This window comes from Lacerta agilis, chromosome 1 (assembly GCF_009819535.1).
Source record: "Lacerta agilis isolate rLacAgi1 chromosome 1, rLacAgi1.pri, whole genome shotgun sequence".
Classification (NCBI taxonomy): Eukaryota; Metazoa; Chordata; class Lepidosauria; order Squamata; family Lacertidae; genus Lacerta; species Lacerta agilis.
Window position 1 is genome coordinate 120903089 of NC_046312.1, and position 27919 is coordinate 120931007.

The 27919-nt window shown below is 47.5% G+C and overlaps 1 protein-coding gene across 1 annotated transcript; it reads left to right on the forward strand.

The window, feature by feature from the left end:
• On the forward strand, nucleotides 1-27692 carry CAVIN2 (caveolae associated protein 2). Its single transcript, XM_033168973.1, has 2 exons — nucleotides 1-805; nucleotides 26806-27692. Exons 1-2 carry the CDS (start codon nucleotides 293-295, stop codon nucleotides 27595-27597), a joined length of 1305 nt encoding a protein of 434 aa, XP_033024864.1. The 5' UTR covers nucleotides 1-292; the 3' UTR covers nucleotides 27598-27692.
• The last annotated feature ends 227 nt before the right edge of the window (nucleotides 27693-27919 follow it).

Sequence of the window (27919 nt, forward strand, 5' to 3'; positions counted from 1 at the left end):
GAGGAGGGGCTGGAAGAAGGGGGGCGAGAGAGAGGCAGAGGAGCGGAGTTAAAGCTACAGGAGGCCTGATCCGTGCAAGAACCGGGCTTCCTCCTGCGTCTGGGAGGAGCGAAAGTTTTGCGTCCCACCGACGGCGGGGAGGTTTGGGGAAGGCGCTCGCTCCCGGGGCGGACCTTGCTCTTGCAGTCGCCCCACCACCAGCAGCACCCAAGCAGAAGGGCACCCCCGCACCCACCCAGCCACCTAAGCACCCAGAAGTGGCTGATCGCGGCCGTCCGGGCAGCCTCCCGCGATGGACGCGGTGCAAGCGGAGAAGAGCAGCGCATACGTTTCGCCTCCCAGCCCCGACGGGCCTCTGGATCGCGGCAGCCCCAGCCCGGTGCCGTCGTCGGGCAGCCGTAGCCCCAGTTTGCAGCCGGGGCCGACGGCGACGGGGGCTCCGGGAGCTGCGGGCGAGGCGGTCCGCGACAGCTCTCAAGTGAACGCCATCACGGTGTTGACTCTTTTGGACAAGCTGGTCAACATGCTGGATTCGGTGCAGGAGAAGCAGCAGAAGATGGAGCAGCGTCAGGTGGACCTGGAGGGCTCCGTCAAGGGCATCCAGAGCGACCTGAGCAAGTTGTGCAAGCAGCACACGTCCACCAGCAACACGGTGGCCAAGCTGCTGGAGAAGTCGCGCAAGGTCAGCGCCAACACGCGCGAGGTGCGAGAGCGCATGGACCGCCAGTGCGCGCAGGTGAAGCGGCTGGAGCACAACCACGCGCAACTGCTGCGCAGGAACCACTTCAAGGTGCTCATCTTCCAGGTAGGTCGGGGGGGGGGTGTGGATCTGGAGAGAAAGGGCTGGGTGACTGGGGGGCAGGGGTGCCAACTCGAATAAAATATTGGCAGCACCCCCTAGGCAGTCAGACTTTTGGGGGGCGGGGTTGGGGGGCTTGCAAATAATCTCCTAAAACTAAGAAAGCTTGATTGTGCTTTTCTTTCGAGATCAAATCAATATTATTTTGATCTGTTGTCTCAGGGCCCCTAAAAGATCCCATAAACTGGTTCCTACTCTTATTTGGTAATCTGGAACTGGGGGACCAGGTATGCCCCACCCCACATAATTGATTTCAAGACGTGGCACATGGACACCATTTGAACGGCAATGCCCATCAATTTTTTTTGGGGGGGGGGCTGGTCCAACACCCTCAAATACTTTATTGGGGGGGACGAAGGGACCTCAGCCTTCAGCTCCTATGGGTGGGGGTGAGAAGAGAGGGAAGATTGGGGCTGCAGGGACAGGCTCACCTGGGAGAAATATTCGGCCAGCCGCTGTTCAGCAATTGCCAGAGACCACTGAGGCAGGGTGGTGCAATGGTTAGAGTGCCTTTCTACCCAGATTCCAATTTTCACTGGATCATCAAGTGTGGTGCGCAAGCCTAGGCCAACCACTATCCCTTAACTTAGCTGTTTTTTTGGACTACAATTCTCATTATCCCTAGCTTGTGGGACCAGTGGTTGGGGTTGATGGGAATTGTAGTTCAAAAACTAATAGAGTCCCAAGTTTGGGAAACACTTCCTTAACCTGTTTCCTAAAATTTGTATGCCTCTTGGCTGTAGAAAACCTCATAGCGGTTTACAAAAACCTAACCTAACCTGCGGCACCCTGATTTCTGTGAAGGAAATGTGGAATATTAACTAGTCATCCAAGCAGTCCTTTTCCTACCATACAGGCTGTATTCATTTATCATTGTGCTTTTCCTACTCTCTCATCCACTCGTCGTTGCTCGCACACACCAAAATCTGGCAAAAAGAAAATATTTGCCCTTGGTCAAGTCTTGCTGGCAAACCCATTGCAGCAGGAATCCCACCAGATGTGTGCTGCGGTTACCATCAGCGCATGCTCAGAGGCACAGCCCTGATGGTTGCCTCACAGGTTCCAGGTTTGAGTCTAGACATGAAAACGGGATCCTGAGGCCATGGTAAGCCAAGGCTGAAACTCAGCCTTGCCAGTTTTCAGTGTTTAAAGATCATGCCTGCTGCATGCCATACACACAAAACTGAAATTGGTATGAATCATCAGATCTGTGCTCCCAAATTCCACTGAGCAAACACAGGTCTTATTTATGCAGTCTGGAAAAAATGATCCGTTAGCTGCCGGCCCTGTGATTGGTGCTGCCGATGGAACACGCCTCCCACCGAGTCCTACCTAGTTCCTTTGCAGCAAATGATTGTCAGCTCTGATGTGCAGCTAAGCCAGCAGAACAGTCCTACAGTCTGGTCCTGTGCACGTTTACACAAAACTAAATCCCACTGGGTCTTACTCCCAAGTGAATTATGCACAAGACTTCAGCCGCAAATGCATCTTTGCTCGAGTTCAGTGATAAATGTGTTTAAAAAGTAGATGAACCTCTCTTTCAAAAACTGGCACGGCATCTGCTATATGGTTAGTTTAAAAATAAATTTAAAAAACTAGCAACAACCACCACTTCGGTTTGTACGCTTTTTCTGTCTGCGTAGTTCTGCCAGTGGTGAGCAGATATCGAAGTATCGGACCGCTCCACCCTCCAGAGAAATAAGATACGAAGTTTGCGTCGAACTTACAAGCAGTTATCCCTGCTGTTGTTACTTGGAAAGCAGAAGTGGAGAACCTGTGGCTCCTGGATGTTCCCGGTCCCCTCCTGCTTTGCCATTGGCCATGCTGGTCAGGATTGATGGATGTTGTAGCCCAACAACATTCAGAGAGTCACGGGTTCCCCACCCCTTCCTGCAAAGCAGTTCCCAATAAAAAATCCATACAGGTGATTAGGATTAGTCCTTGCATGGGTTCAAGCCTCACCCTCACCTGTTTTGCAGCACGGCTTTTTTTGTGACAGTGCTCACCTGTACAGAGCATCGCACCCTCTTCTTTTTGCTACCCACGGGGGTCATTTTGTTCTGGTACTCCCAGCACTTTTATCAAGATAGGAGTACAGGAGTACAGGATACAAGATAGGAGTTAATATTAAAAAAAGAGAGAACACAGTATGCATGTGTATACTTACCTGCTTAAAAAAACCAGACACACCTAGCTCCTGTCTGTTAAAAAGTAGTTAATGGACTTTGCCACCCTGAGCAAATTCTTCTGGCTATTCCACCCCACTCCTTCCCTCCCCACGGCTTTATGTATTGAGCTGGCCTAAGCTTTTCCCGTCGCTCTGCAGCCATCGGTGCCTGTTGATAAAGCCTCGTTCTTCATTGTGTACAAAATCTGAGCTCTGGTTTCCTGGGCGTCTGCCTCCAATTTGATGTTGCTAAATATATTATGCTGCAATATAGACAATCCAGTAATGTTTTGATTTGTGGGCCTGCAAAGTATATCAAGCGCTCTCCTCCCAAGATCTGACTTTCTCTCTGTGCTAAAGCATCTTTGTCTTGAACAGCACTTTCTTGTTGTTGTTGTTGTTGTTGTTGTTGTTGTTGAACAGGAGTGGAACATCTCAGGCCTGGAGTCCAAATGTGGAAGGCCTCTTAAGCTTCTCTGTCTGTCTCCCAGGCTCAATAACCCCCTTGAATGTTTTTGCCTGGGTGGAATGTCCTTGAACTGTGATAAATCACAGAATCATAGAATTAAAGAGATCCCCGAGGGTCATCTAGTCCAACCCCATGCAATGCAGGAATCTCAACACATATTCTCCCATCCAATTGGAAACCAGACCAGACCCTGCTTAGCTTTGTAAATGTGCTAGCTAGTTTTATTGCTACACCAGTGTGGTGTAGTGGTTAAGAGCGGTAGACTCGTAATCTGGGGAACCGGGTTCGCGTCTCCTCTCCTCCACATGCAGCTGCTGGGTGACCTTGGGCTAGTCACACTTCTCTGAAGTCTCTCAGCCCCACTCACCTCACAGAGTGTTTGTTGTGGGGGAGGAATGGAAAGGAGAATGTTAGCCGCTTTGAGACTCCTTCGGGTAGTGATAAAGCGGGATACCAAATCCAAACTCTTCTTCTTCTTCACCACCAGCATGATGCCTCTCGCTTGCCTGGATAGGGGATAGAGAGATCCAGTGGGCAGCTATAGAATCTTGTCTACTGTACGGAAGTGAAATTTACTTTCATTGCTCCACCCACTTTTTCCCTCTGGCCACGCCCAGTTCTGGCATATGCTGCCCACCCTCCAATGCCGCTCTCAGGCTGAAAAGTGTTTCCCACCACCGCTGTAACCTCCTGTGGAGCTAGCTTGGATAGAGCAACGTTTTTGCCTGGCGCTTAAAGGTGTATAATGAAGGCGCCAGGAGAACCTCCCTCGGGAGAGCTTTCCACAAACGGGGGGCCACTGCAGAGAAGGCCCGGTTCTCGCGTTGCCACCCCCGGACCTCTTGTGCAGGAGGCACACAAAGAAGGGCCTCAGAAGATGATCTCAGGGTCCATATGCTGCCTGACCTCCAGGAACACAAGGTAGCATGTGTGTGCGCGCATGCATATTTTCCATTCTGTTTACCCTCACAAAGGGTGCTTCAACGAGTGTGCAACTTATGTACACAAACAGTGGAGCTGTGCACTTGTGCAATTATTCACGTGTAGCATTCAAAAGGTGCTAGTTTTGTGCAGCGCAGTGGTTGAGAGATGTAATGCAACAGGTGCGCACTCTTGTACAGACAGCTTGTCCTTGTGTTCAGTGCGACATGCGAACCAGGTTGCTAAGTGAGATTCATGTCTCAGTAAGGATTTGCTTCTCCCAACCCTGGTTTGGCCCTCTAAACCAAGTGTGGGGAACCTTTTCCCTCCCAGATGTTGCTGAACTACAACTCCCACCATCCCAGGCCATTGTCCGTGCTGTTTTGGGTGCTGGTGGGAGTTGCAGTTCAGCAACATCTGGAGGGCCAAAGCTTCCTCATGCCCTAATTGCTACATTAAAGGTAGAGGTAAAGGACCCCTGACTGTTAAGTCCAGTCGTGAATGACTCTAGGGTTGCAGCGCTCATCTCGCTTTACTGGCCGAGGGAGCCGGCGTTTGTCTGCAGACAGTTTTTCCAGGTCATGTGGCCAGCATGACTAAGCCGCTTCTGGCGAAACCAGAGCAGCGCACGGAAACGCCGTTTACCTTCCCGCCAGAGCGGTACCTATTTATCTACTTGCATTGGCATGCTTTCGAACTGCTAGGTTGGCAGGAGCTAGGACAGAGCAACGGGAGCTCACCCCGTCGCGGGGATTCGAACCGCCGACCTTCCGATCGGCAAGCCCTAGGCTCAGTGGTTTAGACCACAGCGCCACCCGCGTCCCAATTGCTACATTCCACCGGCACAATTTGGCTCTTCACCACCCTAGCACACCCCTTGTGCAGAGAGGAGAAGCCACACAATTTTCCCAGTGCTGTTGAGCGGTTTCTGCAGTGTGGGAAGGAGCGTGCATCTGTGACTCCCACACGGGCGAACAGATAGACGAAGCTAGTCTTTCATACACAAATGTACAACAGCAGCTGCCTGTCTTGTCGGAGATAATAACGTATGTGCAGGGGTGTTTCTTTTCTAAAATCAGCAGGAGATGCTCGAAGTCCAGAGTGAAAAATAATGTCAACCCCACCCAAATTGCAGGTTAGTGTTTTCCTAGGCAGGAAAAAAAAACCTGTTTTGAAAACTGCAAAGAGCTTAAAAAGCAAGTAATGGATTACGTAATGAGTTAACAAGCTATTAAAGCGGTAGAGGAAAGAAGACCGTTTTTAGAGAGATCTATGCACGATGTCGAGAATAAATTACGGGAACGACTACTGGGCCGTGCTTCAGAGCTGCGTAGGTCCAGCTAACTCAACAGGCTGTGTTGGACCCTCAAGGAAGCGACTTTCTCGCTTTCTATTTTTTCCACTACCCAGAATGAACACCCCGGGCACGCTGCCAGAGAAATTGCAACGGGAAACCTGTTCCCCGTGCCTCAGAGAAATGTGCCCAGGAATCTTGACATTCTCTTATCGGCAAGAAAATACCACAGGAAGGTTGCAGCCCTGTGGAAAATGCTGAGGGAGTTTCTCCCACCATGCCCAGCGGGACTTGTTACCCAGCAAATATGCAGAAGTTTGGGGCTGTGAGTTGACCATATTTAGGATTACATCCAGTACTGCATTTTTTTAAGACACAGGGAGAACTTCTACATGCCACTCCCATGTCCAAAGTTCAGGGCAGCCATCTTGCCTAAATAAGTAACCGCTTTCGAGACTGGTTGGTGAACTGCAAACCCCAGAAAGCAGCTCAGCCGTTTCCAGCTTTGTCTGTGAAGGAGTCGAGGAGGACGGGGTGATTTCTGCAGTCACGACAACTGCCTCAGCTTTTCCTAGTGTGGTTTAAGAGGCAGCCATTGTCTCGAGATCCTCTCGGCAGAGACAGCGGCGATCCCTTAAACATTACATCATGGACAATGACTGAGATTTGCTTTCGGCAAGTGACATTTGTTACCTTGGTGTTTTGTAACACTTGGCCAGCGTGTCTGTTTCTGTCCGTTTAGCGATAGTCTCATGCTGTTGATTCTGGAATGCTGAATAAGTTGCAAATTTCTCTTCAAATGGCTTCAAGTTACAGGAAAGGAGCCCCCCCCCAAAAAAAAAATCTTGCTCAGTTAGGTTCCTCTTTTGGGTGAAAGATCTCTACCTGTAGATCTAGTTTTCCCCTGCAGCCAAAGGTGCAGATGACTGGGAATAATTTCGTTAGAGCCATGGCACACATTTTCCCAGGAGCAGGGCTAGCCCACATGGACCCCCTTTCAACCCATCTTTCAACATAGCAGGCATCATATGAACCCTCCCTTTGGAGGTGACCATACCACAAATGATGGACCATACCACACCTAGAGGGCCACAGGTGTCCTACCTGTATATCCCCAACCTAAAGGTCTATCAAACATAAGATCCCTTTGAGGAAGGATCACAAGCTCAGTGGCAGAAGGCTCAAGGCTAAATTCACAGTATCTACCAGCTCCCTATCTTTTTTAAGATGAGTATGTCACGGGTGGCGCTGTGGGTTAAACCACAGAGCTTAGGGCTTGATGATCAGAAGGTCGGCGGTTCAAATCCCCGCGATGGGGTGCGCTCCCGTTGCTCAGTCCCAGCTCCTGCCCACCTAGCAGTTCGAAAGCACATCAAAGTGCAAGTAGATAAATAGGTACCGCTCCGGTGGGAAGGTAAACAGCATTTCTGTGCGCTGCTCTGGTTCACCAGAAGCGGCTTTGTCATGCTGGCCACATGACCCAGAAGCTGTACGCCAGCTCCCTCGGCCAGTAAATCGAGATGAGCACCGCAACCCCAGAGTCATCCACGACTGGACCTAATGGTCAGAGATCCCTTTACCTTTACTTGAAACACTGCCCATATATCAGCTTTGTGGTCCTTACAACAACCCCATAAAGTCAGTGTTATCATCTCCATTTTACAGACCGCGAATGGGGATAGATGCTGCTCAGGTAGAGAGAGAAGGCGTTTGCTTCAGGGCACCTAGTAAGCTTATGAAAGAGCCGAGAATTGATTCTTAGGGGGTTTGTATTTGTTTGTTTCTCTCTCTCTCTCTCTCTCTCTAAAAAAAAGTATCCTGTAGTAGTTAGTGAGAGTGAAAACACAGCTTCGTGTGCCAGCTGGTGTAACAAAGAAATGAATTAAGCAAGATATTCAAATTCAGTTTGTTTTCCCACGTATATCAATATTTTATCAGGAATCTATTATAAGATTTGCTCTCTCCTCCTGCCTCCCTGCCAGAACTGCAGACAGGCAGGCTACCAATCAGCCCAAAGCTATCAAAAGGATGAGCATTGAAAGAAATGTTTGTATTGTGTGCGCCTTCCCCCTGCTTAGCGGATGATGTTCCATTTTCTACATCATTGCTCACACACAAACCCCATTCATCTCCGCTTATGGTAGAATGCCATCACATGGGGTTCGTATGTTGCAGATTAGAACAGTGGCAGAAACAAGTATCTTTGCAGGCTTCCGTGTATCGTTTTCCAGCAATCGCAGTTTGTTGAGAATATATGCACATACCAAGATAGTTTGCTCAGAACATGGCAAACCAGCACCTCCACTGAGTGACCCGATTTTGCTTTCTTGCCTGTGGGATGTGCGAAAGTGAAAATATGTCAAGGGATCCATTGATGCTGTGTGCTTGGGTTGTTTTGCGTATGGGCTACTCTTGCCAATTCTTGAAAGTGTTGTGTACGCAGAGAATATCTTGACTTACTGGTTACATTTTTATCTCATTCTTCCCACGGTGAGCTTAGGACAATAGCCATGGTGCGTTTGATTACCACTCCGATATATCTTCACAACAATTGTGGAAGGCAGGATCCAACTCCCATCCTCCTTAATCATTGGCCATGCTGGCAGGGGCCGATGGGAGTTGAAGGCCAGCCCGGAGCTACATGTCGGTGAGACTCTTCATCCCAGGATCGTGTGTTCGAGTCGCACGTTGTGCAAAAGATTCCTGCATTGCGGGGGGTTGGTCTAGATGATCCTCGTGGTCCCTTCCAACTCTATGGTTCTATGATGCAGGAAATCCAGAGCTTGAGCATCCGCTCCTCTGCTCTGATTCCATGTAGGTCGGCTTCTCTGGCCGTGTCGCCCATGCGAAGCAAAGCACAATTTGCCAGGCAACTAAGCAGCAAAGCATTTGTAAACTGGAAAAGGGTTGGTTCTTCATGTCTTTCAGGAAGTTGATGCGTCACGTGTATAATGTGTCACATGCAAGTCAGGCTAGTAACTACCGGACTTATTTGCAAGGCTGTACATTTTTGTTCTCTTTGCAGTAGTTGTCATCTACTCTTCAAGCACAAGCTCAAGCTCTAAATTAGCGGGAGTGCTTTCAGCAGCTATGCTCCCAGGCAACTCTGCAGCCCTCCTCTGTTGGGGGGGGGGGAATGTGCTCAGAATTCTTGCACCATGCAGTCTGGCCATTTGCTGGTTAAAAGTTGGACTTATTTTCAACTATCAACACCGGTAACTCTGGATAGAGTGCCAGTCGTAAACTTTTGAGGACCAATCCGGTCCGTTCAGAAGTGGAGCTCAAGGGGCGAGGGAGTTGAAGGGTGGAATTGCTTGTAAAACCAAACTTTTCTTTTTTAAAAATAGAATCAGCAGTGTGCATTCCATCCCCTTTTTTAGCAGTGGTCTGGATTACACAAAATCTAAATTTGAATCAACTATACAAGACATTCCACTCAGTTCTTTTAAAAGATGGCGGGGGGGGGAGAACCATGCAGCTTTGAGGGGGGAAAGAAAGCTGTTTGATTTTTGCCGAGTTTAATGTAGGGGGAATGCGCGCAACGATGTTTTCGTGTTAAACATCTCTTGCACCGTTAGATGACAATACTTTACATAAATCAAGCAGGCCTGGATGGAAAACATTTGGCACAGGTTGCTCACTAACCTCCTGTCCTTTCCCTCGGGGAGGAAAAGACTCCACCTTGCTGCTCATTGTTCTGCTCGCTATGCAGTTCTCAGTATTATAAAACCAGAGGAGGAGAAGGATCCTGGCACGCCAGCAGCTTCTGCCTTCCAGCTTTTATTGCTTTGTCCCGAGAGCAAACTTTGAAGTGTTCCATCTCACTGACATATCAAAGGCTCTGCATAGACTTAAAAAAAAAAAAAACCACCATAGATACCCTAGACCTTGTTGGACTACAACTCCCATCATCCTTGGCCCTGCTAGCTAAGGAGGATGGGAGTTGTAGTCCAACAACTTCTGAGCACCCTGGGTTGAGAAAGGATACCCTTTGCCAACGTTTTCCAAACTTGGGTCTGCGGCTGTTTTTGGACTACAGTTCCCATCATCCCTGACCATTGGCCCTGCTAGCGAGGGATGATGGGGGTTGTAGGTTGTAGGTTTAAAAGGTTACGAGATAAGCTGAAGAAGTGCAAAAGAAGGAAGATAGTACTGGTGCTATAAGGGTTGGCAAGGTGCTGTGCTGCCAAGATACAGGATTCTTAGGGAGAAATATAATATGGTTGGTTGCTGTTTTTTTAATTGCTCAGGCTTTTCATATCTGTGTTTTCTAGAAACTCAATTAATGGCGATTCTCAGAGCTCCTTACTGTTCTCAAAAGAATCCAGGCAATATAGATCAGCTTTGGTCAGTGGCATGCAGTCAGTGGACTAGGGGAGCTAGGCTAGTCCTCTAAATGTTCCCAGTAAATTAGAGTATTACAATATTAAAGCTTGGTGCCTCCTTCCCAAAGCCTGGGAAGCTTCTGCCCAGCTCAGGGAAGGAAGCATGATGCTCATGCACATGACATCCCCCCCCCCACTTTGCCTTCACATACTGCTGCCTCTGATCCTAACTGTTCCCCTTTGAAAAATTTCACTGCACACCACTGGTTTTGGTGGGGGAAAGGGAGTGCCTTGATTCAAGGGGGGGTTTTCTTTCGTTTGGGGTTGTAGCTGTTAGGGCGCCAACAAGTTGGCGTGCTGAAGTGCAGCAGTCAGACAGATAAGCCGAGGTCGAACAGTCCGAGTCAGAAGCCAGTTGAAGTCAGGTATCAGCACGGGGTCAGGAAAAGCTAAAGTCAGGAACAGTCCAAGTCAGGAGCCAGCCAAGTCAGTCAGGAACAAGCCAGGAGCCAGGAACAAGCCAAGGGTCAGGAACAAGCCAGGAGTCAGGAACAAGCCAGGAGTCAGGAACAGAACGAGCAAGAGCAACCACGCACTCAGCATAGCAGTTGCAGGTGCTAGCGAAGGGAGCAGCCAGCCTTTCTTAAGTAGCTGGCCTGTAACCACGTCTCTTATGAGTTGCTGCTGCCTCTAATTGTTCCCTGCGTCTCTCAGCTCTACGCTCTACAGCTGAGAAGGGAGGAGGGGAAGGGCCCTGCTTGTTTCTCTCTTCACAAGGGCCTGATTCTGGCTCAACTTCCTCCTCCTCCTCCTGTTCTGGTCTTTCCCCCTCTCCATCTGAATCTTCCTCTTCCGAAGAGTGCCGCCACCAGTCTTCTCCAGGTATGAACTCCTCCATTTCCTCAGGTTCTTCCGTGGGTGCAGCCTCACCAGGGGGGGCTTGCCACCACTCCTCCTCATCTGGCTCAACCCTGACAGTCGCCTCTCCCCTTTCCTAAGATCTTCATGGCCATGTGGTGAGGAGAACTTTGGACCTGATCAGAAACCTGGGAACAGGGCCGTCTTAAGCATATCCGGCGCCGTGGTGCAAAGATCCCTCCGGCACCTCCCCCCCCCCCCGCAACTCCAAAACAAGGGAGGGGGCAGTGGAAAATGTCCTCTGCCTCCCCCACCACCCCAATCCCCGGTGTGGTGGCAGCTATCAAGCAGGAAAACGTGCTGGCGGACATGCTGTCCGGCGTCGGGGCACTCAAGAAGGCAGTCTGGGAAGGCTCTGTGCGCTGCCGTTCGCCAGGAAGCAGGAGGAGGACAACGACCCCGTCTCTAGCAGATGCAGAGGCTTGGGAGGGGAGCTCCGTGCAGCTTCCATCCTAAGCCTCTGCGGGGATCGCTCTCCTGCTGCGGAGGCTTGAGAAGGAAACTGCACGCCCGCCAGCCATATAGTTGGCAGGGTGCGGCTGGCAGGCGTGCAGGGAAAGGGGGGGCTGCCGGCAAAGCCGCGCAGCTCCCCCACTCGCTAGGGCACCCCTGAGAGGCCAGCGCCCTGGCGCAACAAACCACTAAGACCAATGGGAAAGACGGCTCTGCCCGGGAACAAAATTCTCTGCATCATCAGGAGGCTACAGGCAGACCATGGGAAATCATCGTGTCCACTGAGCTCCTCTCAAATTACGAATCGTAAACCTGCAACCGCAGATCTAGGGACTAGGAGCTTAGGAAGTCCCAGGCACAGTTTTCCGCACTGGGAAAGGGTTTCCCCTTAGGGCTGTTTTTACACCAAACAAACATGTGGGGACGGCCGAATTGCCTCCAGGGCTGAATGTCTCAAGCGCTCCCATCTTCTTGCCACAACAACCCAGACCCTGGGTGCCTCTGTAGCTCCTGAGACAGAGGATTTAAGAATCTTTGGAATGCATCGCTTACAACCACGTTCAGGCCTATTTTTATAGCCGGTGCAGCATCACAAGGAGCACTCAGCCAAACAGGGAGTCCCACGTGCCCTGCGGCCGTGCTTGAATAGCCTTCCGCCCTTCTGCCCCTCTGCTTGCATTTCCGCCATTCTGGGATAGCCGTGCAATGCGAACATGTGTACACACAAAGAGGTTGGCCCATAGATAAAGCCTTCCTCATTCACTTCAGCCACAAAGCTCTCTCAAAATTATGAGATATTCAGCCCTGCAGGCTGCACAACTTTCTCTGCCAAGAATGTCCACATCTAGGGAACAGGTTCGCCACACCCTAGAGCGGATCATAAAACACAGCCGCCATGTTCAGGCCTCTCTTTTTCTTTCTTTTTCTCCTTTCATCCACTCTAGGACTTTCCAGGCAAAAGCCTTCACAGAGATCTCTCTTATAGGACCTCGATAAAGAAAAGACCTATTAACTATTGTTATTTTGTCCACTCCCTAGTTTTAAAAAGGAGGCGAGCGGAAAGTATTGTACACACAGGATGAAAAGCTTTTTTAAAAAAAATTAAAAAATCCTGTCATCAGTGTGTGCGGTTTCATTCGCTAGTGGACAGCGAGCTTTTAAAAATCTCCCGGAAACGAGCGAAAATCTCCCAAAACGATCTTGACCTCTGGTTTCTTGTAGAAAGCTAAGAACCTGCAAAGTTTTGGGTTTCTGCATTAGCTTTCAGATTACCAAAAAACAACAACAACACCCAGACAGATTAAATCCATGGCTTTCTTTTGGCCGGAACTTGCTGGAACTCAGTTTCTGGGTGCCATTGCCATTCTAAGATAACAGGTGAGGTGTTTGTGGTGAGTTCTGGCGCCTCTTTTCCTAGAAAAAGAGTGCTGATTAAATCTGATACAGTGATACCTCGGGTTACGGCTGCTTCAGGTTGCGCTATTTCGGGTTGTGCACAGCGCCGAACCCAGAAGTAACAGAACGGGTTACTTCCGGGTTTCGTCACTTGCGCATGCGCGCAAGCGCTGAATTGTGCTTCGCGCATGCGCAGAAGTGTCAAATTGCGTCACGCACGTGCGCAGACGCAGCGGCGCGGGTTGCAAACGCGCCTCCCGCATGGACCGTGTTCTCAACCCGAGCGTCCACTGTAGTTTGTGTTCCTCAGAAAGACCGTAGCTACCCCTTACCCAAGATGGATGTGAAAATAAATGCATATGGTTTAGGTTTGTGAGCAGGTCACTTTCCAGATTCTGGGAATCACCGTTGGGGAGCAGAAGTGCCGTTTCCCGCAGATCCCGTTTGCAAACTTCCCGCAGGCATCTGGTTGGCCTATGTGTGTACAGGATGCTGGACTGGATTGGACCCTTTCCTGATCCAGCCGAGCTCTTGATACATTGTTTTTCTTGGTTAAAAGAAAAACTTCTGTACCTTTGCGTGTCTCTTGTTTTCCTCTCATTTAGATTTACTGTCCCGTTCCAAGCTCGGCTTCTCTTCTCTTCCTAATGTGGCCGCAGGAGTTGTTACAAATTGCAAACGGCACAGAATACCTAACAAAACACAGAAATGACTGTTTGCAAAGCCTTATTAAGCTTTGGCATTGTTCCTTTCCGCTTTGTTGGAACCACATGACCTGCATGATTCCCCACCCCCACCCCCACCCTGCTTTGGTTCAGAATAAATGTCATTCATCCAGTCGTCCACCACAGCAAATGAGCAAGCTCGTGTTGCCACCCAAAACTGAGAAATTCGGGTCTTTTTTATTTATTTATTTTTTAAAAAAGCAAAACACAGTAACAACAATGTGCAGTTTAATAGCATGTGGGGACCAGGAAAAAAAAATCCCATTAAAATGAGAGCTTAGGGGTCACTGAATTTGGTATTCAGTGCCACTCCGGTTAGTAAATATTTGATCTTAAAACGGAAGGAGAAAAACACCAAGAAATTTCATTGTTCGGTTGGCTTTTGTGCTTTTTGAATACCAAGAGACTCCCAGCTCAGAAACCTGCCAGCTCAAAAATCAAGAGAAAATGGGGCCAGGAGGCCAAAGACGCAGAAAATTTTAATGGTGTCTTAAAGAAACTGATGAAGCAGCTGATGAGACCCTTAGAGTTTATGCCACAGTAAACCAATTCAGACTTGCTATCACAGTCCTGTCACAGATCTCTGCCGCCTTGGAATGGTGAGCTAACCTTCCCACTGAAACATTCGGCTTTTCCACGTCCAGGGCTCCCATTTGCACATCACAGTCACCCATAAACCAATAGCGTACTGCGCATGGGTTGATCACACCCGCTTTGCGCTTCTTCCTGCTAGCCCTGGAGAAAGAAGCAAGCCACAGTCCCTGGTTTAGCATTAGGTCCAAACCAACGGTCGTGGTTTATTTCATTTCCCAGAAACCACAATCTGTAGCCACTGGTTGTTCTTGAACGTGGTTTGTTTGGAGGGAATCACGGTTTGTTTACTCTGCATAGCAATAGAGAGGAACAAGAGTGCCCAGCTAGGTGTTCACAGTCAACCACTAACCATGGTTTACAGTGACATGCAGATTTTTTTTTAAGTGGAAGAGGTGGAACAGTCTCCTCCCAAGTGCTTATGAGGCAGTACAGTGGTACCTTGGTTCTCAAACTTAATCCGTTCCGGACGTCCGTTCCAAAACCAAAACCAAGGTGTGCTTTCCCATTGAATGTAATGCAAAATGGATTCATCCATTCCATTTAAAAACAACCCCTGAAACAGCAATTCAACATGAATTTTACTATCTAATGAGTTCATTGTTCCATAAAATGAAAGCAATAACCAGTGTACTGTACTATAAAATAAATAAGACAGTATTGTAGATGATAAAAAATTACTTTTTTTTCTTACCTGCACTGATGATAGTCATTGTTTGGATGGGGGGCTTCTATCCATTTCCGCAGTCACACAATCAATCAATCAGTAGCTGAACTGGGTTCCACACAGTTGCAAAAAAAAAAAAAAAAAAAATAACTGAAAAAGCCATTAAAAAAACGCAAAATAAATAGCAAAAACAAAAGCACCAAACTTAATCTATTCCGGAAGTCCGTTTGACTTCTGAAATGTTTGGAAACCAGGACACGGCTTCTGATTGGTGCAGGAGCCCTGGAAACAATAGCCGACAGCCACATCGGACATTCGGCTTCCAAAAAAGTTGGAAAACTGGAACACTTACTTCCAGGTTTTTGGCGTTTGGGAACCAAGGTACCACTGTATTTTAAATGAAAATTGCCAAAATCTACACTTCTGACATGCGCTACCATACATCTGGATTTCCCAGGGTGCAGGCGCCCTGGAAACAATAGCCGATAGCAGGATTGGACGTTTGGCTTCCAAAAAAACCGTTCGAAAACCAGAACACTTACTTCTGGGTTTCCGGTGTTTGGGAACCAAGGCGTTTGAGAACCAAGATACCACTGTATTATCATGTGAGATGACTGTTCCAAGTGCTCATTGCACATAATGAGCGTTTATCTTTTACAGCTTATTGCAACAATGCTGACTGATTTTTAGCATACTTCTGAATGCCAGACAATAGGGAACCCTGTGTCCCTGCAGATGCTGCCAGACTGCAGCTCCCATCAAACCTGCCTATTGGCCATGTTGGCTGGAGCTGGTGGGAATTGGAATATAACTCCCTTATGGAGGGATACAGGATTGCATCCCCTGCCTGCAAGCTATCGGGATGTTAATGGTGGGCCCCTTTTATTCCGTACGTAGCATTTGTAAATGAAGAAAGAAGCCAATTACCAACGAGCCCGACATCACTTTGCAACAAGATCAAGCCATTCTGCGTCGTCAAGATGATTTGACCACACTGCGCAAAATTTTATTTATTTGAAAAAACTCTCTTGCTAGATGTTAAAGGCTCTGCTTGGTCCTCTGCCAAGCATAAGTCAGAGAGAGTTTTGCCCATGTAAGGAGAGATAATTTGTGATTCAGAAACAAATCAAAGTTAGCCATAACCCAGACTAAGGCCGCAAGGCAATGTGCCAACACGAGAGATCTGGATGCAAACTGTTTCGTTGCCTCGATTTCACAGGTTCCCACGAAGGACAATAAGCTGCAGCCTTTCAGCTTGCTAGGTATCCAAAATGCTCCTCCCCAAAAAGGTTTATTTGGATACCCATCAAGAATCATGCCCAGATGAGGAACGAATCTGAAGAGAATGACACAAAATGCTTTCTTAGGGGTTGAATCAGTGCAACTTCTGAGGCCGATTTTAACAATACCCTTCAGTGTTTAGGTATACATACCTGGGTACAATCTCGCTTTGGGTGTCTCAGTTGCAGCTTTCCCCTTTAAAGTGAATGCTAGTCATGGACCCAAACCCTGCTTGTTTGCATTCTCCACAAGGAAAAGACAGGGTGTTGCTTCTGACTGAGTCATACTTAAATGAGGCTGCCTGAAATCAATGGGCTTCTGGTAATCAACTCCCCTTTTTTCAGTGGGTTTATTCTGAGTATGGCTTGGCACAGGGGTCAGCAAACTTTTTCAGCAGGGGGCCGGAATGAATTCCTATGCCCCACAAATAACCCAGAGATGCATTTTAAATAAGAGCACACATTCTACTCATGTAAAAACACACTGATTCCCGGACCGTCCGCGGGCCGGATTTCGAAGTCTATTGGGCCGGATCCGGACCCCAGGCCTTAGTTTGCCTACCCATGGCTTAGCATATATGCCAGGCAGGAGGAATGACTGCTAGGAAGAGCACAGGCAGAAAAACACCATGGTTGGTGCACCTGTATCAGCAAGACCAGTCGCCTTCGTAGCTGCAATGAAACATATCTCTCCCTTATCACTCTTGCCAAGCCAGAGCAGGAGCTGTAACTCTCCAACATTACCCCAAGTGGCTCACTCCTGAACTGTCTCCGGAGACAGATGGATGCCAATAACAATATGTACACATGAACTGTTGACGTTTTGTCGTCAGGTATCTTCTGCACGTTAGACAGCGAACTGTCTCATTAGAAATGGAGCCAAGTCAAGCTTGGGAAGCAAGTGGTCTTTCAGATATTTGAGGCCTGGGTCATCTTGGGCTTTAAACACTAAGGCAAACCTTGAATTGGGGGAGTAAAGGTGAAAAGGTAAAGGACCCCTGGACGGTTTGTTGTTGTTGTTGTTGTTCAGTCGTTCAGTCGTGTCCGACTCTTCTTGACCCCATGGACCAGAGCACGCCAGGCACGCCTATTCTTTACTGCCTCCCGCAGTTTGGCCAAACTCATGTTAGTAGCTTCGAGAACACTGTCCAACCATCTCATCCTCTGTCGTCCCCTTCTCCTTGTGCCCTCCATCTTTCCCAACATCAGGGTCTTTTCTAGGGCGTCTTCTCTTCTCATGAGGTGGCCAAAGTACTGGAGCCTCAACTTCAGGATCTGTCCTTCTAGTGAGCACTCAGGGCCGATTTCCTTGAGAATGGATAGGTTTGATCCATTCTCACATGGATGAGACGGTTAAGTCCAGTCAAAGGTGATTATGGGGTTACGGCGCTCATCTCGCTTTCAGGCCGAAGGAGCCGGCGTTTGTATACAGTGTGTCCAGTTCTGGTTGCTTTCATTTATTTTAAACTGTTTTCAGTGTTGCGTTGTTGTGGCCCGGACCAAGTTTTTAGGGCGACGAACCAGCAAGTTGTTGCAAGAGGTTCTCGTATGTTGCCCCGCCTTTCTTAAATTCACGGTTCCAGTTTGACGATAGTGGCAGGGCTGATGAGATGCAAATTCAAATCACTCAGCAGCTAAACTTGTCCAAAAGTTCATTGTCCATATATTTTCAGTTGGGGGTGGGCAGATGGGCACGCACGGACCGTTTGCTAAATTATCCACAGTAGGCTTGCAAGAGTTTGCGACTCCAATTTGCCTAATAAGAGCAACAACTAAAAAAAACCCACCGCCCCTAAATTAGACGGTTGGATTCCATGATCTGCAAGTGCCTTCAGTATATATGGATTTGTGCTTACCGTATATATGCAGGTCATTCCGTTGTATGGCTCACTGAGTCTAAAGTAACCTAAAACCACTTTTTGTATTATTTTCTCTACTAAAAGCACAATGAGCACAACAACCTTGTTTCCCAAGATGTCATTTCATGAAACAGATGATGGGAAACTCCCAAGCTCTGTAGAACATGATGGATCTCTCTATTTCAGAACACAATGGCTCCCTTGAACGTTGTGAAACAAACAACAGGACCTTAACAGTGTATCTTTCTAAAAATTTGAAATGTTGATCTGGTGTTTTCCGCGAGGTTAGCGAGGGGGGTGCGGGTTGTTGTTGTTTTTTTCAGCGATTACCCGAGTGCAAGATGGCATCTGCACACGGTATTCAGAATCTCAACCCTGAGGCAACTTTGCCAATAACCTTTCCTCCAGGAAACGGTTCTGAAGAAGGGGTTCTGCTTTCTTTTCACCAACAGCTGACGGGTTTAAAAGCTACATTATATCTGCCGCGTTTTGCAATCTGCTTCTTGCTGGGAACAGAGTTGAAACAATTGCAGCATTTCGGCTGCACTGCAACCCTTCTCAGTGCGGAGGCAAATTTATCTCGTGAACATGTCGTTCAAAATGATAAACTAAGTATATAACCGTGACACAGGCAAACAGAAAAATGCAGATACTGCAAATGGCAACAGAACCTTTATTTTTATTTATTTTTGTAGTGGGGAGAGAACTTCAGTAATGTCAAAACTGCTAGATTTTCCTAAGCCCCAACCCTGTGCCAATTTTCTGCCCAGTTCATTTCAGGCTTCTGGGACATACCCTGTGGTGCTGTGATGTTTTTATAAGCGTGCATTTCTGAAGGAAGGTCTTTGCTTGGTCCTCCATAACCTCTTCTTTGTTTGGAGGAGATTGCTTCTGAAATATTTGCTTTTCCTGAAGTTTCTTGGCCGCGAATGTTACCCACCGCATTCCATTCCAGAGCTGTGAAGAATGGCTGCCATTATGACATCTAACTGTAGGGTTTTATTTCCTTTCGGATTGGTATCGGTTTCCATCTACAGCTTCGTTCAGTAGTGGCCGTTGACCGTTGGGACTGGAAAGGCAGAAAGCAGAGAGAGAGAGAAACAGTACGCAGAGTCAGAACTAAGAGCCGACTCACCCCAGTTTTGTCCCTATGGAGAGCCAGTGTGGTGTAGTGGTTAAGAGCGGTAGACTCGTAATCTGGGGAACCGGGTTCGCGTCTCCGCTCTTCCACATGCAGCTGCTGGGTGACCTTGGGCTAGTCACACTTCTCTGAAGTCTCTCAGCCCCACTCACCTCACAGAGTGTTTGTTGTGGGGGAGGAAGGGAAAGGAGAATTTGAGCCACTTTGAGACTCCTTCGGGTAGTGAAAAGCGGGATATCAAATCCAAACTCTTCTTCTTCTTCTTCTTCTTCTTCTTCTTCTTCTCCTCCTCCTCCTCCTCCTCTCTGCTAAGTTCTACCAGGACTGAGTGCTGACCAACATTAAAACAGCTCTAGCTTAGTATTCTCCTTCATGAGCTGCTTTTCTGCAAGCGGGGAGGTGGGGATGTGTTTGTGTGTATTCAGTTTGTGAGTCCACTCTTGGGACACCTGAGTGTACCATTTGTCTCTTAGTCAATATCTGATATCACAATATGGTCTTCAAACCAGTTTTGGGTGAAATATGCATGTATCTCCCAGCAGCCCTACTAGATCGTAGTACTTAGCTTTGTCTTGTGTCTGGAAACAATAAGCATTTTGTTACTTTGAGCTGTGCGGGAGAGGAGTTTTCCCCTAGAATAAGTTGTCTGACGGGAGAAGGAAACCTCTGAAGACTCTGCTGGGGTTCCGCATGTTCTGCTGATATATCACAGAGGTTGAGGTGTGGCAAACAACCAGCTGATTTCTACAAGTCACCCACACTCCTGCCTGCTGACTGTGAGCCAATTGTGGGGGGCGCAGGGGAAGAATGGGGGAGCCCCGTGACGCAAACAGAAGTCTCTCCACAGGGCTTCTGCTGATGGGACTCCTGAGTCTAGGCTTCTGAGACCGGGGCTGTATATCCCATAGTTATTTATTTCTATTTTATTTACTTATTAGATTTCTATACTGCCCTTCACCCAAGGATCACAGGATGGATTGCAATATAAAAACAGAAAAATAGCATAGTAACCAACGAGAAAAATAACACACACACACACAGAGAGAAACAAAATAGAAAATTCTTTCCAGTAGCACCTTAGAGACCAACTGAGTTTGTTCTTGTTCTTGGTATGAGTTTGTTCCTGTTCTTGGTATGAGCTTTCGTGTGCATGCACACTTCTTCAGATACATGCACACGAAAGCTCATACCAAGAACAAACTCAGTTGGTCTCTAAGGTGCTACTGGAAAGAATTTTCTATTTTGTTTCAACTATGGCAGACCAACACAGCTACCCACCTGTAACACACACACAGAGAGAGAGAGAGAGAGAGAGAGAGAGAGAGAGTTTAAAAGGTCATAGTACAGTATTTATTTCTATATCCATTATCGACACTAAAATAGACATGGTATGGTAATAGCAATAGAAAAATCAGTGCTGCCTTTCATTTATACATTTAGTTATTCCCTGTAGGCGGACCAATTATCATTATGGAAGGAATCGTGGACCAGATTGTCCCTTGACACCCCCCCCCTAAAAAAAAGAAAGTCTATCTGATTTGAAGCACTTTGGAGGAGCCATATGAGCATCCAAAGAGCTCTGCTGGATCAGACGCGCGGGGGGGGGGGTCATCTCTTCTAGCATCCTGTTTGCACATATCCTACTGGGAAGCCCAACAGCAGAGCCCGAGGGCAGATTATTGCAATCTCCTTTCTTCTCAAAAAAAATGCTTCAGAACGTCATCCAAAGCTCAGTAGGTCCTCGGGGAGTGGTGGCGGGCGTTGTAGGATTCGTGCGGCTTAAAATTATAGCGAAAGAAAGAAAGAAAGAAAGAAAGAAAGAAAGAAAGAAAGAAAGAAAATGTGCCCATCTTAATAAACTCCTAAAACATACAGCACATCAGCATTCAGTAAAAAAATAAATAAAAACCACAACCAGATCTCAAGGTGCTTTTGTATGAGATTGGAGACGCTGTGGAGGCGGTCTCTTATGCTAGATCCTGGAACTCCAGCGTGGTGTAGTGGTTAAGAGCGGTGGACTCGTAATCTGGTGAACCGGGTTCGCGTCCCCGCTCCTCCACATGCAGCTGCTGGGTGACCTTGGGCTAGTCACACTTCTCTGAAGTCTCTCAGCCCCACTCACCTCACAGAGTGTTTGTTGTGGGGGAGGAAGGGAAAGGAGAATGTTAGCCGCTTTGAGACTCCGTAGGGTAGTGATAAAGCGGGATATCAAATCCAAACTCTTCTTCTTTTTAAAAGTTTGGTTTGGTTTTATTTATTTTTAATTTGCTTATGGGAAGGATGAGTGCCTTGCCTGACCTCTTCATTTCCCCAAGGCATTTGTGCATACGATTAGCAGCATATGAGAGCCGGTGTGGTGGTTAGCATGTCAGACGAGGACCTAGAACAGTGTTTTTCAACCTTTTTTGGGCAAAGGCACACTTGTTTCATGAAAAAAATCACGAGGCACACCACCATTAGAAAATGTTAAAAAAATTAACTCTGTGCCTATATTGACTATATATAAAGTAATTTTTCAATTTTCCCCACGGCACACCAGTTAACATCTCGCGGCACACTAGTGTGCCTCGGAACAGTGGTTGAAAAACACTGACCTAGAAGACCAGGCTTTGAATCCCCGCTCGGATATGAAACTCACTGGGCAAGCCACTACCTCTCACCTTAACCTACCTCATAGGGTTGTTGTTCTTGTGATTAAATGAGGAGGAGGGGGGCACCATGTATGCTGCCTTGGGCTCCTTGGGAGAGGGGATATAAATGCAATAAGTAAATAAATAATATACAAACGTTATGAAGGTTTGCTATATTCCAAAAAGTGAAAATCCGATTCAATTGTTGAGCGTTTTATTCGTGGTGCGGGGAGCTATTTTTTAGGGAAATCGGCAAAAACGACACTGCCGACAGTGGGTTGCCATCCATCCGGATTTCCCCTGGCATTTTTTTTAAGGGGGTCGATTTCCACCCAGACACTGCTTCCGACTGCAGACTGCAGTATTCCGGGTATATCCAAGAAATTCTAGGCGCATGGCAACCCTAACGTTATGCAAAGCCATGGGCTCGTACTGGAAGCCCTTTAAGTATCTCTCAGCATCTGTTGTATGCGATGCCCCAAAAATGTGCTAGACTTGAGCTTTCTTTCATTTCCAACCCCCCACCCCCCACATGAAAGCTATATTAAGGCAGGAAAGAAGTTGCAGTCGCTGTAGGTTCTATATTCGTCTTGGGAGCCAATTTAAAGTAAAACTGATTTAAGTCCCAGGTAATAAGGCAATCAGTCATAAATACCTACTTAAACGGCACCTCTTTCTTTCCTTTCCTTTAAAAAACAACAACTTTGAATATATATTTTTTGAGTCACTATAAATACAAGTGTTGTTGTTTTTAAGCACACCCAAGCTTCACTGCAAAAGCACACTTCTCTTTGTCAACAACACCGGCAGAATTAAGAAACCCAGAAGTTGGAACATTCAGTTGCAAAACAATCTTGTTCCATGTGCATGCTGAACGTGAGCCATTTCTGGTGGAGTCTGCTTTTGGTTTTACGAAACTGCCAGACAGCTGCATTTTGGTTAGTTAATTATCTTATTGCCATTCTTCTGTCACGAAACCCAAAGCAGCGTGGTTCCCAGGCAGTCCCCCATCCAGGCACCATCCATGCCCAACCCTGCTTAGCTTCAGTAGGTAGGTGGGTCTTCGGACCAGAAATCCCAGTATGAGTCTTCCCACCCACTCACTGAATACCCAGTCAGGGTGCTTCCAGGCAGCCTGTTTGTTGAGCATTCATCCTGATTCGTTTGCAGAAAGATTAGACAATGTTGCCCATAATGAGTAATCATGTTGCGAGGGTGTTAGACAATCTTGCATCAAAGCAAGCACAACCTCACCTTTTCCAGTACGTTTTCCCATTGCATTTCTTATCACAAAAAGTCCAATCTTTTGGGGAGTTTTGGAATCGACCTATTGCACAATCTGAATTTGTTGGAGTTACAGGTGGGTAGCCGTGTTGGTCTGCCATAGTCAAAACAAAATAAAAATTTCTTTCCAGTAGCACCTTAGAGACCAACTAAGTTTGTTCTTGGTATGAGCTTCCGTGTGCATGCACACTTCTTCAGATACACTGAAACAGAAGTCACCAGATCCTTAAATATAGTGAGGGAGTGGGGAGGGGTATTACTCAGAAGGGTGGTGGGAATGGGTGATCAGCTGATAGGTGTGGAAAACCTGTTGACGACTCTTAACAGCTGCAATTAGTCTTGCAGGGAAAGGCAAGGGGTGAGATGGCTAAAGATAGCTTTGTCATGTATAATGAGATAAGAATCCAATGTCTTTGTTCAGACCAGGTTTCTCCATGGTTTTAAGTTTGGTGATTAGTTGCAATTCGACCACTTCTCTTTCCAGTCTATTTCTGAAATTCCTTTGTATTAAGACAGCTACTTTGAGATCTTTTATAGAATGTCCTGGGAGACTGAAGTGTTCTCCTACTGGTTTCTCTGTCTTGTGATTCCTGAATCCCACTTGAAAAGAGCAACAGTTTGGAAGCCCCCTCCATCTCAGAACCATGGATATACCATGAATGGGGGGTCATTCAGCGCGTACCTGTATATTTTTCATGCTGCTTTTAAAAAATAAGCTCATATGCCATCAGTACCTCGCACAAGAGGCTACTGTGAAAAGTCTAGTATGGATAAAGGGTTGGTGAGCAATGGTTTGTATCTCTTTAGGCATCCCCTCCTATCACATACTGATTACTCATCATACCCATCATCATAGACATTTTGTGGCACCTAAAAAGGTGTTCTGTGCACTTCATAACGCCTTGCCATGGTACCATTGTTGGTAATAATAATGATGATAATAATAATAATTTATTACTTTATACCCCACCCATCTGGCTGGCAGCCACTCCCAGTCACCAGTCAACTGCCGCATTCTGGATTAGTTGTAGTTTCCGGGTCGCCTTCAAAGGTAGCCCCACGTAGAGCACAATGAAAGACTGCTTTCATTGTTTAGGGCACAGAGGGTTGTGTTCAACTTAGTCATATTTAAGAGCAGACCTGTCGAAATCAGCAGACTTGGAAATAGTTGAATTTCAATGGACCTGCTCTTGAGTATGTCTTAGTTTGACGCATCAAATAGTTGAAAAGGTGGGTTTGGTGTCAACGGAGCTGGTGGCCACAGAATATTTTCCCCCTTATTTTTAAAGATTTATTTAAAATGCAAAGTGGGCGGGTGTGTGGAATGATACAAGAGGCATGAGGCACGTTACACCAGCGCCTTTGTGAAATACAGTTATTGCAACAAATAAAGCAAATTTCACAGAAGAATGTGCATGTCCCCAAGGCCAGATCTCATGGCCTGCATGCAACATCGTCTTTCTCCTCAGCCATAAATAACTATCCTCAATTAACCTGGGATACGTCTTCATGAGTCCTGCTTTATATTATTGTCAGGGAGGTGTTAATGCTCCAGACTGAGCATTTTTTTGAAAAAAAAGTAAATTTTAAAAACCCTCATAATTCTATGTACAAATCCCAACAAGCACCTACAATTCTGATAATTCTTTGTCATTGAACTATTTTTTTCAAATGTATTACCTTAAAACACCCTAAAGCGATTTGACAGTAAAGAGGACAACAGCGATTAAACTTGCGTGAAAACAGTTTTGAGTCCAATGCAGATGCAAACTGGGATAAACATCTCCACTTGAAAGGCATGTCAGAGAAGGACCGACTTTGAAAGGCGCCAGAAGGACAACAGGGAGATGGTCACTTCCTGATTTGTAACTGGGGGCAGTTCCAATTTCACTTCCCCCCCTTGGTTTTCCCTAAGGCCCATGACACATACAAAAACATTGCCGTGGTTCCATGTTTTGGCTTGGTTTTGCAGCAAGTAAAAATGAATGGAGGGTATGTGAATGTCTTGTGTGCTCCAGCACATTCGTAGAGCACATACTTTGCATGTTTGAAGCTCCCAGATTCATGAAATGCAGCGCTGTTGAAGAGTAAAGAGCATTGCATGGGGAGGCTCCGGGTCCTGCAGTTGCATGTCAAGGACCCGATCCCTTCCCCAGAGAAATAAGACACAAGACACCAAATGTAAGGTTCAAATGGGAAATAAATGGCCACAACTTTATTGGTTACGGATGTTGAGCGGTATTGGCTTAGGCATTGGATCAGCTGATTATATCAGACTCCAGTACGACGTGCTGGCAGTCCGGGAAGGATTAACCACAGATGGGTGAGCCCCTGCTGCTACACATCAGCTAGGGACTCACCCTGCGATCACCGGCCTGGGGCGTGCCTGGGGCCCTCACCTTCCACGGCTCCGGACAGTGGCGACGCCCCTCCGGACTCCTTTATCGAAGTACCCTTCAGCCATCCCCTGTGCACGTGCAGGGCTCGTGTTACCTGCCTGAAACCCCCCTCCTTCTTATGGGCGGAAGGGGCATTCCCTTAGATAATAAACACACGGACACGATTGTTTAGGTCAGGCATAGGCAAACTTGTCCCTCCAAGATGTTTTGGGACTACCAACTCCCGTCATCCCTAGCTAACAGGACCAGTGGGTCAGGGATGATGTGAGTTGTAGTCCCAAAACATCTGGAGGGCTGAGTTGGCCTATGCCTGTAAAGATTAGGTTAATGGGATAAAATAGGCCGCAACTTTGTTGGTTACAGATGTGAGCAGTTTGGCTTAGGCATTGGGTGAAACCGGACTATATCCTGACTCCTGCCCATCTGCAGGGAATCTCATAAGGGTAAACCACCGGTAGGGGGAGCCCTATGATATACATCAAATTGGGGCATCCCCAGGGTACCTGATGGGGTCGTGCTACGGCCCTAGCCCATGCCCAGGCTTCGGAGAGGAACCATGTCCCCCGGATCCCTTTACCGGGAGGGGCAGGCGGAGGCAACAACCTTCCCTCCCATAAACAATGCTTACAAGGTAGGCGAAAACCAAATGGCTGGTGCCAGTTTGCCAAGTAGAAAAAAATCCTACATGGCCCCAACAATATGGCGGCCGACCTTAGTCCATAGCAAGGCCGCTGTCAAGCAACGCATAAAAAGAGGGCAGGTGGGCTGGGAGATCCAGCAAAGAGGCGAAAGGAGGCCGCCCCCCGGCCGCACCGCTGTTTAAATTGCTAGCAGCCATGCCCCCTGGCTACCCCAATTGGTCAGCCAGGGGAGCGTGATGAGGCCAGGGGTCCCTGTGATGCGAGAAGGGGAATGGACTTGCAGAACAATCTCCTGGTTAGCTTTTCCGGGGCTAGTGGAGATAGGCTGCTGCCAATTGTTTAACAGTGGTTTGGATCCAATTTCAGACTATGGGTTAAACGTGACCAGGAGCCCTAGTTAGCCATAACCACCGTTAATATTGCTGTTAAGGCCATCAGGGAGGGGTGTGTGAAAGGGGAAACAGGAATTGGTCCTGCATCTTGCTCTCAACTGCATTAAGAAATTGGCAAGGTTAGATCTACACTGGCCTAAACGTGGAGCAAAATGAATTCTTCTACAATGCAGTTGACAGCTCGTAAGCCCATTACTCTTACAGCACGTAACCGAACAATTCCACGGGGAGTGATTGTTACTGGTTAAATATACTGTGGCAACAACAGCAGAAAAAACAAACTTCCTTTACTGCCTTATTCGAAAGAAAAATATTGATGTTGTTGAGGGCCGTGCCTTGTTTATCAAGTCTGTGCCATGTGAACACTGAATAAACACAATGTCAACTCTTTGCAGGAAGAAAACGAAATCCCGGCCAGTGTGTTTGTGAAAGAGCCTGTTCCCAGTATTACCGACGGGAAGGAAGAGCCTGTTGATGAGAACAAAACTTTGGAGGAAACCTTGCACACTGTAGAGCTTTCCTCAGAGGATGAAGCACCCCATGATGAAGAGGGGGCAGACGATAGCATGGATGAGAAAATCGGGGAGACGAGAGCTGAGAAAATCAAGAGGTCCAGCCTCAAGAAGGTGGACAGCCTGAAGAAAGCGTTTTCCCGCCAAAACATCGAGAAGAAGATGAACAAGTTCAGCACCAAGATCGTCTCTCATGAGAGGAGGGAGAAGATTAAGAAGTCCCTCACCCCTAACCACCAAAAGTCCTCCTCATCAAAAAGCTCATCTTTCAAGGTCTCTCCCCTCACGTTCAACGTGAAGAAGGTTCGGGATGGAGATCCCTCCGCAGAAACGGAAGACAAGCCGGCAGAGGCTACCGGCAGTGAGCACACAGCAAACGACGAGGAGACATCCTTCACCGAGATCCACTCCGACCTGGCCTCTCCCAGTTCTCTGGCGGAGGAAGGGAAAGCCTTTGCTGATTCCCTGGAAAAAGAAAACGGGAGTGAAGGAGATGCAGTGGTCAACAACAACATCGAGCTCGCCATCGTTGAAGAAGGCGATGACTATAGGGCTTCGCTCGAAATCAGGCAGGAACTCTACGATGAAAGGAGCAAACCGACCAGCGGGGAGATGGAGCACTCCGACGAAGAATCAAACCAGGCCGCTGTCCTCCACGTCAACCAAACTGCATAAATGATCTGAGCCGTCTTTTATGTTTGTATATGCGGTTTTTTGTAGTTACATCAGTAAAACAGGGCTGTCACACAATAAACAAGGGGCAACGGTAACCTAAGGTGGAGTGGGTTTCTTTTGGGGGGGGGGACACAGTTAGATTTCCACAAAAGGCTAATTTCATACACTTAGACGGGAAATGAGGTGATTTAAACGTAACTCTGCTGCTTTTTGAAGTCTGTTGGTTATCGATTTCAAATTTCTGCAGTCAATTGCAGTTGGAGGTGTATTTAAACGAACCGGTAGAGGCAAAAGGGCAGCCCTACAAATTGAATCAGGCTGC